This window comes from Schistocerca piceifrons, chromosome 9 (genome assembly GCF_021461385.2).
Source record: "Schistocerca piceifrons isolate TAMUIC-IGC-003096 chromosome 9, iqSchPice1.1, whole genome shotgun sequence".
Classification (NCBI taxonomy): Eukaryota; Metazoa; Arthropoda; class Insecta; order Orthoptera; family Acrididae; genus Schistocerca; species Schistocerca piceifrons.
This window is the reverse complement of record NC_060146.1, coordinates 35,493,528-35,508,122: the sequence shown is the minus strand read 5'-3', so window position 1 is coordinate 35,508,122 and position 14,595 is coordinate 35,493,528. Positions and strand designations below refer to the sequence as shown.

Sequence of the window (14,595 nt, the reverse complement as noted above, 5' to 3'; positions counted from 1 at the left end):
TATCGGCGTACCTCTCACCCGTCACGGTAGCAGTTAGTGACGTTTTGTTGTCCAGCGCCATCTGACGGACATTTTGTGAACTTTCTTTTTTTTCCCTAATAAAATCACAAGTCATTCCAAGCATGTGTGTCATTTTTACCTTTCTATCTACATTATTCCGTGGCTTATTAAGTTTTCCAATTTATACTGACTGTTTGATCACCCGGTATTTTGTAGGCAGTTTCACAATATATATAAATGACCTAGTAGATAGTGTCGGAAGTTCCATGCGGCTTTTCGCGGATGATGCTGTAGTATACAGGGAAGTTGCAGCATTAGAAAATTGTAGCGAAATGCAGGAAGATCTGCAGCGGATAGGCACTTGGTGCAGGGAGTGGCAACTGACCCTTAACATAGACAAATGTAATGTGTTGCGAATACATAGAAAGAAGGATCCTTTATTGTATGATTATATGATAGCGGAACAAACACTGGTAGCAGTTACTTCTGTAAAATATCTGGGAGTATGCGTGCGGAACGATTTGAAGTGGAATGATCATATACAATTAATTGTTGGTAAGGCGGGTACCAGGTTGAGATTCATTGGGAGAGTCCTTAGAAAATGTAGTCCATCAACAAAGGCGGTGGCTTACAAAACACTCGTTCGACCTATACTTGAGTACTGCTCGTCAGTGTGGGATCCGTACCAGATCGGGTTGACGGAGGAGATAGAGAAGGTCCAAAGAAGAGCGGCGCGTTTCGTCACAGGGTTATTTGGTAAGCGTGATAGCGTTACCGAGATGTTTAGGAAACTCAAGTGGCAGACTCTGCAAGAGAGGCGCTCTGCATCGCGGTGTAGCTTGCTCGCCAGGTTTCGAGAGGGTGCGTTTCTGGATGAGGTATCGAATATATTGCTTCCCCCTACTTATACCTCCCGAGGAGATCACGAATGTAAAATTAGAGAGATTCGAGCGCGCACGGAGGCTTTCCGGCAGTCGTTCTTCCCGCGAACCATACGCGACTGGAACAGAAAAGGGAGGTAATGACAGTGGCACATAAAGTGCCCTCCGCCACACACCGTTGGGTGGCTTGCGGAGTATAAATGTAGATGTAGATGTATCCATATACATCAGTGAATCTGCCTGCAAAATTGTGTCGTTCTCCGAGCCATAGTTAAGAACGGGGCCCAAGAGAAATACGGGCCTCGCAACGACGTCAGTCGGCCTGTTAGCCATACTTCGCGAAAGCTCGGCTCCATGCAGGGCCCACGGGAAATTAATGTGTAATTCAAAAGGTACCCACTAAAGATTTTAACTTTGTCTGTGCTATTGAGGCCTTGCATGCATTTAAACGAGCAGTCAAGAAATAATAAAGTCGTCTGAAACAGTCAGTGGCTCCACGCCCGAGGCGGCTGCTGCACTAGTAAAACCTGCAGTGTCACGCACCAAGGGCCTCGGTTCAGGAGTCGTGACGTCATAAACATTGATAGGCGTGGAAGACTAGTTATCTTGAAGCGGGACGCAACCTACTCAGACTACACCCATCCATTGTTTCATAATGAGAGCGCTAAGCGACTTGCAACAACCTTGAAACATAATTTGAAGCTGTTTTATCGATACATGTACAACATGGGAGTTTGATTCTTTAAAGAACCAGTGGTGGTGATGCTACTGGTGACATTTTAATCTATTACAATTAAACTGGTGCGGTAAAATAAGTGGACCTTTTTACTAACTGACCAGACAGATCCAAAATATTAGAAACAATCCTGTTGCCATAATCAGGAATCAGCCGCAGTCGAAAACGCGTGTGTACAGTGCCTACTATACTGGGGATCGCTTACTTTCAGTTCACGGTGCGATGCAGGCCCAGAGCGAGCCGCCGGAGAAAGTGTGGGTGCTGTTTTGCTGCGGTGGGTTTCGCTTGGAGGGTTGCCCCGCGTCAGCGACCACCGCCGGCTGCCCCTACTCCTCGGCAGATTTTCTCCTGCCACACCGCTAGGGTCAGCTTTTCTCCGGTACATCCCAAGTCCCCACTGTGTCAGCAGGTGTGCCGTAAACACGGTGGGAGCAGGATCCATCCCGATTTTCTTCTCCTGGATCCAGGTAGCAGGTAGCGCCCACTTCCCTCACCCCCCTCCCCTTTTTAGGGTTCCATGCATCAATCAGCAAGAAAGGAATCCTTATAGGATCGCTTCGTTGTCTGACTGTTAAGAACCCTTTTTCTTAAAACTTGGTAGATGTACCAGGTTCAAATTTATGTTTCAAAAAACTCACGACATTGATCTGCACACACTGTTTTTTTATACAAGAAAGATTAAGGAAAGGCAAACCTACGTTTCTAGCATTTGTAGACTTCGAGAAAGCTTTTGACAATGTTGACTGGAATACTCTATTTCAAATTCTGAAGCTGGCAGGGGTAAAATACAGGGAGCGAAAGGCTATTCAATCTGTATATTGAGCAAGCAGTAAAGAACAAAAGAAAAATTTGGAATAGGTATTAAAATCCATCGAGAAGAAATAAAAACTTAGAGGTTCGCCGATGACATTGTAATTGTCAAAAACAGCAAAGGACTTGGAACAGCAGTTGAACAGAATGGACAGCGTCTTGAAAGGAGAGTATAAGATGAACATCGGCAAAAGCAAAACGAGGGTAATGCAATTTAGTCGAATTAAGTTGGGTGATGCTGAGGGAATTAGATTAGGAAATGAGACAAAGTAGTAAAGGAGTTTTGCTATTTGGGGAGCAAAATAACTGATGATGGTCGAAGTAGAGAGGATATAAAATGTAGACTGGCAATGGCAAGGAAAGCGTTTCTGAAGAAGAGAAATTGTTAACATCGAGTACAGATTTGTCAGGAAGTCGTTTCTGAAAGTATTTGTATGGAGTGTAGCCATGTATGGAACTGAAACGTGGACGATAAATAGTTTAGACAAGAAGAGAATAGAAGCTTTCGAAATGTGGTGCTACAGAAGAATGCTGAAGATTAGATGGGTAGATCACATAACTAATGAGGAGGTATTGAATAGAATTGCGGAGGAGTTTGTGGCACAACTTGACTAGAAGAAGGGATCGGTTGGTAGGATATGTTCTGAGGCATCAAGCGAACACCAATTTGGTACTGGAGGGCAGCGTGGAGGATAAAAATCGTAGAGGGAGACCAAGAGATGAATACACTAAGCAGATTCGGAAGGATGTAGGCTGCAGTAGGTACTGTGAGATGAAGAAGCTTGCACGGGATAGAGTAGCATGGAGAGCCGCAACAAACCAGTCTCAGGACTGAAGACCACAACAACAACAACCGATTTCGGCCGTAAGCTATCATCTGGCACCAAAATCACTGAAAACATTTCACTTGTTATGAATTCTGAAAAACAAAACGTTGAATATTTTAAGCCACATGAAACATGTATTACAAAAACTCGTTCATAGCATTTACAAGTGCAGCAATCATCTTATTTACATAAAATAGGACGATTGCTCCACTTGTAAGTGCTATGAATGACTGCATATGATGGCTTACTGCCGAAACCGGTCTTACTAATAAAATCCAGTATATGCAGTTGTCATAAATATTTTGAAACATATATCGACTTCTAAAAATTGCCTGAAAAAAAACCTATCAAATTTACGTGGCTTATTGAGGTCTATGGTCCCTTGACGGTCTAAAAATTTTAAGCTTCTAAGTCATTTCAATCAAAAGACGCGGCCAGTTATGTCTCACATTCTGATACTAGAAGACCCACTCATCAAAATCTATAGTCTATTTCCCGTTGACCTAGAATCATGAAATTTGGCAAGGAGCAAAGGTTTCACAGTATAAGTGAAGCAAAAAATTTGAAAATTGTTAATTTAGAAATATATAACACAGAATTTTTTTTCATGTTTTTTATAAGTCTTTTTTTCTGCCCATCTGCTAACATACTTTTTCTCTGGAACTTTCTCTGGTGAATAAAGTTAAAATTTATGTCACATACTAAGGTTCAGTGTCCCTTGATTGAGCAAAAAGTTTTAAGCTTCTAAGTCGGTGCAGTCAAAAGATACGGCCATTTATGTCAGATATTTTCCTACTCGAAAGCTCACTCGTTAAAACCTACATTTTCTGTTGACCCAGAAACATGAAACCTCGCAAGAAAAAAACTTGCGCAGCACAAGGGAAGGAAAAAATCAGAAATTTGTTAATTTGTTATTACATCACATGAAAATTTTTTTTGTCTTATTTTTTCATCTGTATGTGTGCTCCTCTGTTAAGACCCATTTTGCTCTGGAATCAACGTATCAAGTTCAAATTTATGTCACATACTAATGTCTATGGTTACTTGGCGGTGTAAAAAGTCTAAGCCTTTTTCTCCAGAACACTCTGGCGCATGTGGTTCAGATTTGTTGCGCATACTAAGATCTAGCGTCGGTTAGCAGTGAAAAAATTTTAAGCTTCTAATTGTAAGTCGGTGTGCTGGAAAGATCCGCGTATTTATGTCTCATATTTTGAAACTCTCACATTCACTCATCAAAACTTATAGGCACTTCACGTTGACCTAGAATCATGAAATTCGGCAAGAGACAAAGTTTCACACTACAAGTAAAGTAAAAATTCTGGAACATCTAAAATCGTAACTACAGTACATAAGAAATATCTTTTTGCCACTTGAAGATACATTGCAGTCACGATACGTGAAAAGCGTACTAGACGAATATTACTGCATGCAAAAATAAAATGTAAGCTTCAGTCATGTTATAGCAAGTAAATAAGTAATTTTATCAAAACTTTCCTCTCTAGATATGTAAATTGAAGTCCACTGCAAGCTTCTTTTTTTTTATGTGCGAGTTACACTGACGAACTACTGTAGAAATTTTGATGCGGTCTTGGAATTCCTGAAACCTGAGGCGAATATATTGCCAGCATCAATGTCGATAACAAGCAAAAATTGTTGAGTTTCTCGGTTTCAAGGATGGATGAAAATATATACATATACACTGCAGAGCGAAATAAACTGGCACACCTGTCTAATATCGCGTACAGTCCCCGCGAGCACGCATAAATTCCGCGACACGACGTGGCATGGACTCGACTAATGTCTGAAGTGGTGCTGGAGGGAACTGACACCACAAATCCTGCAGGGCCGTCCATAAATCCGTAAGAGTAGGAGGGGGTGGAGATCTCTTCTGAAAAGCACGTTGCAAGACATCCCAGATATGCTCAATAATGTTCATGTCTGGGGAGTTTGGTGGCCAGCGGAAGTGTTTAATCTCAGAATAGTGTTCCCGGAGTCACTCTGTAGCAGTTTTGGACGCGTAGGGTGTCGCATTGTCCTGCTGAAATTGTCCAAGTCCGTCGGAATGCACAATGGACATGGGTGGATGCAAGTGATCACACAGGATGATTACGTAGGTGTCACCTGTCAGAGTCGTATCTAGACGTATCAGGGGTCCCATATCACTCAAACTGCACCCGCCCCACGCCATTACAGAGCCTCCACCAGCTTGAACAGTCCCCTGCTGACATTCAGGGTCCATGGATTCATGAGGTTGTCTCCATACCCGTACATGTACATCCTCTCGACACAATTTGAATCAAGACTCGTCCGACCAGGGAAGATGTTTCCAGTCATCAACAGTCCAATGTCGGTGTTGACTGGTCCAGACGACGAGTAAAGCTTTGTGTCATGCAGTCATCAAGGGTACCCGTGTGGGCCTTCGGCTCCAGAAGCCCATATGGATGATGTTTCCTTGAATGGTCCGCGCGCTGGCAGTTGTTGATGACCCAGCATTGAAATCCGCTGCAATTTGTGGAAGGGTTGCACTGCTGTCACGTTGAACGATTATCTTCAGTCGTCGTTGGTCCCGTTCTTGCAGGATCTTCTTCCAGCTGCAGCGATGTCGGACATTTGATGTTTAAGCGGAATTCTGATATTCAAGGTACACTCGTGAAATAGTCTACGGGAAAATCGCCACTTTATCGCTGCCTCGGAGATGCTGTGGCCCATCGCTCGTGCGCAGACTGTAACACTACGCTGAAACCCATTTAAACGTTGATCACCTGCCATTGTAGCAGCAGTAGCCGATCTAACAACTGCGCCACACACTTGTTGTCTTATATAGGCGTTGCGGATCACAGCCCCGTATTCTGCTTGTTTCCATATCTCTGTATTTGAATATGCATACCTATACCAGTTTCTCGGCGCTTCAGTGTGTAAGGATTCCTTTATTTTTGTTTTGGTCAGTTGAGGTGTTAAAGCCTAATAGCAATAAATTCAGGTAACGACGATAGATCTTTCCAAAGCAGATCAAACGCTCAGTAATATTGAGACCTAGTGACTCTGCTAGGCGGTGCGAGTTATGTAAACAGAATCCCTGTCGTCTTGGGAACACAGCATCACCATTGGGGGACAAACATTGTACTATGGGATGGTCTGATCAGCTAGTATGGTCACACAATCTTTGGCAGTAATGCGACCTTAAGCCCACGGGAAATCACGACATGGCTGCCCAAATCATCATCGATCTTCCACCATGTCTCACTCTTGGGAAGCAAAATCGGCCAGAAGTTGGAAACTGTGACAGACAAAACTCATGCGACCAAATACATTCTTCCATTGCTCGATTGCCCATGTTTTATGGCTTCGGCGCCACGTTTTTATGTTACGGGCTTTTGCGTCGTTGATGTGTGATCTTGAAAGTCCAGCCCGCTCTGTTGACAGGGTTCGCGAGTGCCGACAGTGACCTCTGCAGCTGTCGTCTCACTTTTCGTCACAACCCTCTTCAGTGACCGACTGCCACGATGACTCAGTACACACCTTCGCCCGTATTGTGACTTGGCGGGTGATGTTTTTCTGCTTTCCTAAATGCGGTATAAATCTTCACTAAGGTGTCTCTTGAAACACCAAACACTTCGGCTCCCTTTGTTACGGAAGCAGACACCATAGAGGCACCAGCACATTGCCCACGTTCGAATTCATTTAGCTCCTGCATAATGCAGTCACAGCTCCCCAGAACGCTGTTCTGACGACGATTGACGCTTGCAACGTGTTGAGGACATTGAAAAGGTGCTGTTTGTGGTCAAATCCAACAGAACAACCAGCGGCATTGACTAGCATCTGCATTTATGTCCAAGTATGTATTTCTTCTTCCGTATTTTTGTGTCAGTTGGGTGTACAGAATCAGTTCAGTAACATGGGTCGATTTGGAGATGCAACATAACAACAGAAAGGAGATATCATGTCTACACACGACCTATTTCTATAACATCAGTGTTTGCAAAAGTTATTGAAAAGGCTGTGTATGTAAGGATAATTGATCATTTTATATCACACGATTTGCTATCGAAAGTGCAGTTCGGCTTTAGAGGTCGTTTAACAACTGAAAATGCTGTATTCTCTTTTCTCTGTGAGGTACTGGATGGGCTAAACAAAAGGTTTCGAACTCTTGGCATATTTTTTTGATTTAACTAAGGCATTTGATTGTGTTGATCAGAAAATATTGCTCCAGAAGTTGGACCGTTAGGGAATACGGGGAGTAGCTCACAATTGGTTCACCTCTTACTTTAGCAACAGGCAGCAAAAGGTCATTATTCACAGTGTTGAGAATGGCTGTGATGTGGGGTCTGAGTACTGTCAAGTGGACGGTGTCCCAGGGATCAGTGTTGGGGCCACTCCTGTTCCTTATTTATATAAATCATATGCCCTCTCTTATTACAGGTAACTCTAAAATATTTCTGTTTGCTGATGACACTAGCTTGGTAGTAAAGGATGTTGTGTGCAACATTCGATCGGTTTCAAATAGTGCAGTACGTGACATCATTTCATGGCTTGTAGAAAATAAACTAACGCTAAATCACAGGGAGACTCAGTTTTTACAGTTTCTAACACACAGTCAACAAAACCCGACGTTTTAATTTCACAGAATGGGCATATGATTAGTGAAACTGCATAGTTCACATTTCTAGGTGTTCAGATAGATAGTAAGCTGTCGTGGAAAGCCCACGTTCAGGATCCTGTTCAAAGGTTTAAAGTTGCCATTTTTACTATTCGAACGGTATCAGAAGTGATTGATCGTTCTACAAGAAAAAAAATTCAATAAGCTACCACTCAAATTCAAAAATCGTAGCAGTAATCCACGCGCTTTCAAATCGAAACTGAAGAGTTTCCTCGTAGGTCACTCCTTTGTATTCTGTAGAGGAGTCCCTAGAAAAATTAAGCTGATTGTTATTGTATTGTTGATTGCGTTTACTTAAGCTTATGGACTATCTTTTTTCAGGTTCATAAACATTTATTTTTATCTGTTATTACTTTTATGTTGTAATATCATGTACTGACACGTTCCATGACCTTGGAGATTTGTTCCTCAATTTGGTCCTACGGAACTTGACGTGTAAATAAATAAATAAAATCGTACATGGACATGCCCCAACTGTTAATGTATCATCGCTGAGTGTCGAGCTTGTCTACAAGATGTAGCGCTCGCATGGGGTACCGCCAGCAGTCACGTAACACGGCATCAGAACAGCGACCGTAAAAGTACTAGGGTTGTTCAGTAAGTAACGCTACACATTTTTTTTTCCTGAAAGCAGGTTAGTTTTATTCAGGATTCAAATATACCGTATCATTCCCCAATCCTTTGGCTACAACAGTTCGACGGCCTTACGCTATCTTACAGGGAGGGCCTGGATGTCCGCATCGTACCACTCTACTGGTCGATCTCGGAATCGACGTCTTCCTGCACCCACAACCTCCACATCATCTGCGTACTGATTCCTGTGGAGTGCGTCCTGTATTGGGCTGAAATGAAATTATCGTATGGCATTGTTGGTCGGGAGGCCCCATGCGGGGAAGTTCGGCCTGCAAGTCTTTTTTAGTTGACGCCACTTCGGCGATTTGCGAGTCAATGATGATGAAGAACACACAACACCCAGTCATCACTAGGTAGAGAAAATCCCTGACCCCGCCGGGATTCGAACCCGGGACACCGTGCGCCGGAAGCGAGAACGCTACCGCAATACCACGAGCTGCGGACTATGTTGGGCTAAACAGATGGAAGCTGGAAGGTGTGAGACCCGGGCTGTAGGGTAGATGAGGAAGAACAGTTCAATGGAGGTTTGTGACCGCCTCTCAGGTGCGAGACCCCGCTTTGTCATGGAGAGGTAGAAATTCGTTTGCGTTTTTATGGCGACGAACACGCTGCAGGCGTTTCTTCAGTTTCCTGAGGGAGCACAATACACTTCAGAGTTTATCTTTGCATCATGAGAAAGGACATCGAGCAGAATGACCCTCTCAGATCCCTAAAAGATCATCGCATTAACTTTACCGCCTGAGGGTGCGACTTTGAACTTTTTCTTCGAAGGACAGACGCTGTGACACCTCTCCATGGGCTGCCGTTTTGTTTCCGGTTCGATGGGATCAACCCTGTGGAATCGCCTGTGACGATGTTCTACAAAAGACTGTCACCATCAGACACAACGCGAAAGCAATTCCGCACAGATAGTCCGCTGTTCCTTAAGCCGTCGGCACACGGACCGTGCTGTCGAACGTCAAAGTTGAGCGTTCCGAGTTCAACGTGCCCAGAAACGACGCGACCTGTGCACACGGTACGTGGGCCCCAACGTGGCATACGCGATCGCAACGCTCTCCAGTGGCAGTCGTCGGCTGTACCTGGCTCGTAAATTACACTGTTAACAAAATCGACGGGCGCAGAATTCTCATATTAGCTCTATTAAAACGTACTTTTCGCTCCCTCATCCATATGCTTGTCAGGTTGTTCTGTCTCTAATAAACATAAATAAAAACTTCAATATCCGTGAAAATATTATAAGGGAAAACGGAGAGTACCATATCCGGTCAGTAAGGACATCGGTTTATCAAAGTTGCATTATAAATAATGCGATACAAATGTAGAATTGTTCTCCACATGAGGTAGAAATTATTTCATCACTCTCAGTTTTTAGTAAAACCCTACGGTATTCTTACTTGATCACTCTTCCTGTTCATTAGCTAAATCTTTACATCTGAATTACAAAACTTAAAAGAAAACAGGACAAAATATCTTACAAATAGAGCAAGCTGTGCTATAGATTCAGGAAATCGAACTAAGTCATGCTACAAACAGAGCGCACTTGTATTTACATGCCAGCGAATATTGAAGTATGTATTTGTATTAAGTTAATAAGAAAGTATCAGAACGTATTAAAAACGCGAAAGTTAGAAAAAAAAATTGTAGACACGAATCACAAACACATTTGACTTTTCCTTACAAATCCATGCCACTACTCTTTTTTTTGCATTATTTTCGTAATTTGGCCGTAGCAGACGTCACATAACATCCCTTGAAGTGCGTTGGCGATCCCTATACTCAGTTTCTTTTATTAAAGAGACCAGCCAGGTCTGTGACCGAACACGCTTTTTTTTTTATCATTGTGTTTAGTCGTTGCGGACGTCACATAACATCCGGTCAAGTTCGTTTGTTGATCCTTGCACTGAGTTTTTTATTACAGAGGCCAACCAGCACTCTGACCGAACACGCTGAGCTACCGTGCCGGCCTTTTTTTTTTTTTTTTTTTTTTTTTTTTTACAGAGGCCAACCGGCTCTCTGACCGAACACCTTGGGCTACCGAACACGCTGAGCTACCGAGCTACCGGCACTCATTGAGCTCAATCGAACACGAAGTTTGGCGGACTATATATCTAGCATCTTATCGTGTCCTGAAAGTTTTAGTCGTAGCTGTATTACTAACTGAAATTTAATTATAACCGATTGTACCAACAGCAATGCGTTTGTGATGGATCCTCAACATGGCGTTGCCTTCTAGTGGTATATTCTTATAATACGCAAGTTACAATAATTCTTTTACCACGCATATGACGTTTCTCGTCATTTTATTAGAGCAAATGATAAAATTAACGGAGGGTTTTTGAGAGCTCTCCAGTTTGCTTGTGCTCAGAAGTGGCATATATACCACACGTGCTTCAAATGAAAGCCAATATAGCGCCTCACAACTCTGCATCGAATGGAGTAGGCGCGCATGTGACGTAGATAGCGTTCTGCCATCTTATTCGTCAACATTCAAACGCACGCTCAGAATATGTGATGCTAGATACTGCTCTGCACGTTCGGAAAGATTCCGGAACGTGCTGTTCCACGCTATGACATCAGAAACTCGGCACGTTCAACGTTCGGATGCACGGTCCGTGTGATGGCGAGGAACACAGTGTGGTGTCACCGCCAGGTGGTAGCCTTTAAATCGGCCGCGGTCCGTTAGTACACGTCGGACCCGCGTGTCGCCACTGTCAGTGATTGCAGACCGAGCGCCGCCACACGGCAGGTCTAGTCTAGAGAGACTCCCTAGCACTCACCCCAGTTGTACAGCCGACTTTGCTACCGATGGTTCACTGACAAATTACGCTCTCATTTGCCGAGACGACAGTTTAGCATAGCCTTCAGCTACGTCATTTGCTACGACCTACCAAGGCGCCATATTCAGTTACTATTGATATTTATATTGTGAATCATGTACTGTCAAGAGCGACGTTCATCATTAATGGATTAAAGTTAAGTATGAAACTAGCTACGTCCGATTTCTGAATTCTAATTCCTTGACATGTTCCAGACCTCACGTCAGTATAGTTCTTCCCTCCTCACGCCAGCCTGCGTGAGCTATAACACGTGCATTTTGGCCTCCTCTAGCAACACGGTGTTGGCTCTCCCGCCAACACTACACCCAGGGTTTATACACCTTTGCGTACGCCAACTTCGAGTTTTTCATCCGTCGATCGCCTCGAGTGAGAGTTCAAAAATGGTTCGAATGGCTCTGAGCACTATGGGACTTAACTTCTGAGGTCATCAGTCCCCTAGAACTTAGAACTACTTAAACCTAACTAACCTAAGGACATCACACACATCCATGCCCGAGGTAGGATTAGAACCTGCGACTGTAACGGTCGCGCGGTTCCAGACTGTAGCGCCTATAACCGCTCGGCCACCCCGGCCGGCTGAGTGAGAGTGTCCGCACGTTCGAACATTGCAGGAGTCACGCCTGTGTGTGGCTGGCCGACACACGGGAGATCGAATGGGTTTGCGCGACCTTGTTGTAATGGGGCAGACGCCACGACCAATGACTCACCGTGCTCTTGTTGACTGCCAGTTCTCCATAGACATTCTATGCCTATAAATATATGCATTGCTGTGGTTGCCCGCCAAAAGAAACCAAATGACAGCTCTCTGCTTGGAAAGTAGCTCCGTCACAATTTTGAAGGCTATATATAGCAACGTCACCTGTCGGAGATTCGTGAAACTATAGGGGCTAAAGTGGGAATATTCCTCGATGTCACGCAACAAGTTCAGCATTTTTTCAACGGAAACTGTAAGAGAAAAAAAGTGTTGCATTCCTTACTGGACGCCTCTCCTACTTAAGATGTCTTCGAGCCATTTACATATCTGACGACCTATGTCGGTAATGCCTGATATCTAGGCTGCCTGCACAACTGGCATGTTGTGTGGGTAGTATCAGAGCGCGTTCCAGAGAGACGGACAGACAGAGAAGGGAGAATAAGACATGAACATATGAGAATCGAGAGATGGGGAGGGAGTTGTTGACCGTTTCTCGGACTACCTGGCGCTGTGGAGCAGTGCTCTAACACGACTCGTTGTGTTCGCAGGCGCGGCCGGCGATGTGAGCAGAGAGACGGTGATGGCGCTGGACGAGCAGACGGCGCTGGTGCTGTCGCTGCAGCTGGTGGCGCTGTGCGCCGTGGCGCTCGGCCTGCTGCTCTACCTGGTGTGCCGCCTGCGTGCCGCCCCCGCCGACGCCGCCCCGGGCGCCGCCCCCGCGTGCGCCGCCCCCGGGCCTGCGCCGCGCGCCGTGTTGGTGACGAGTGCCGAGACGGCGCTGGGGCTGCAGTGCGCGCTGCGGCTGTCGCGCCTCGGCTACCGCGTCTTCGCCGGCGTCTCGCCGCCCCCGGACGCCTACGACGCCTACGACGCGGGCCCCGGCGCCGCCCTCGCCAAAGGCATCGCGCTGGCCGCCGAGTCGGAAGACGACGACGACGATGACGAGGACGTAGACTCCTCCACTGACGCGCACAGTGATGCCGGCGTTTCGCCGGAGACACGCACAGGTAGGGGCTGTAAAAATTTCCTAAAGCACTGTAATATACTTGCCGAATACCCAGTGTTGCCCAGGTGTTTACTTATTCCAGTCTTCCTATTCCCTCCCTCTGACTATATCTTCCTTTCCCCACTTTCTGCCCCACAACTCCCTTCCCATCTCTCGATTCACATACGAGGGGGGACCCAAAAGAAACAGGACTCCGAGGGCGCTGCCACTCGTAGACGTACTGCAGGGTTCTCACGCTTCATGAAACAGCTGTGCAGACGGCGTCAGTGTAGAGCTGAATATGCAACTGTCGTATTGTGTTTCTCTGACTGTTGGCGGGTTACCTCTGCGAAGTCGTTATGGCAACTTTAAAAGAACAGAGAGTGTGTGTGAAATTTTGTTTCCTGCTTAAGAAAACTGCAACGGAGACACACCAAATGCTTCAGGAAGCTTTCCAGGAGGACGCTATGAGCCGCGCACAGGTGTTCGAGTGGTTTGGGCGCTTTAAACGTGGTGACGCCATTCAGCATTTCGAAATGAGGAGAACATTGAAAAGGTCCGCCAAAAGATCAACGAGGATTGTCGCCAAACGATCGACCAAATTTCAGCAGAGACAGGAATCAGTTGGAGCTCGAGCCAGCGGATTTTGAGTGAGGATTTGCACATGAGACGTGTTGCTGCTAAATTTGTTCCGCGCCTTCTCACACAGGAGCAAAAAACCTTCCGCATGAATGTGTGTCAGGACTTGAAAACAGAGATCGCACGTGATCCAAACTTCTTGAACAAAGTCATTACAGGGGATGAGAGTTGGTGTTACAGGTATGACCCAGAAACCGAGCAAGCGTCAAGCCAGTGGAGGACTCCCAACTCTCCCAGACCAAAAACAGCGAGGCAAGTGAGGTCAAACGTGAAGACGATGATCAGTGCCTTTTTTGATGTTCGTGGAATTGTGCATCGAGAATTCGTACCCCCTGGCCAGACTGTTAACCAGCGCTTTTACTTGGATGTTTTAAGGCGTCTGCGAGAGGATGTGAGGAGGAAACGCCCGGAACTTTGGCGATCAGTTGACTGGTTTCTGCATCACATCATGACAACACTCCAGCACACACGGCCTTACGAGTGACCCACTATTTGGCATCTCAGAGGTGGTCTGTCGTATTCGCCGGACCTAGCCCCGTGCGACTTTTTCCTATTTCCACGAATGAAAAAAAAAACGCTAAAAGGAGGGCGTTCTGACGATGTGGAGGCGGTAAAAACAGCTTCGCAAAGAGCAATGGACAATATCAAACTTGAAGAGTTCCAAACATGCTTCCAACAGTGGGAAAAGAGACTTGACAAGTGCATCACATGTAATGGAGAGTATTTTGAAGGTGACTGAAGTAATTTTGTAAAAAGGTTCATCAATAAATTTTTATGACATCAATCCGGTTTGTTTTGGGTCCCCCCTCGTATGTTCCTGTCTTATTCTATGGGAGCTAGGTGAATCCCACTACCACAATACTTCTTTCCAGACAATAACTAGTAGGTGAACCAAA

The 14,595-nt window shown here is 45.2% G+C and overlaps 1 protein-coding gene across 1 annotated transcript in view; it reads left to right on the top strand.

Annotated features, from left to right (window-relative positions):
- LOC124716672 overlaps positions 1-14,595 on the top strand; it is a 380,414-nt gene that overhangs the window by 246,892 nt on the left and 118,927 nt on the right. Inside the window, exon 4 of the mRNA XM_047243209.1 lies at positions 12,624-13,082. Within this exon, the coding sequence (XP_047099165.1) occupies positions 12,656-13,082 (427 nt within the window). The 5' untranslated portion in view covers positions 12,624-12,655. The remainder of the gene's footprint in view (positions 1-12,623; positions 13,083-14,595) is intronic.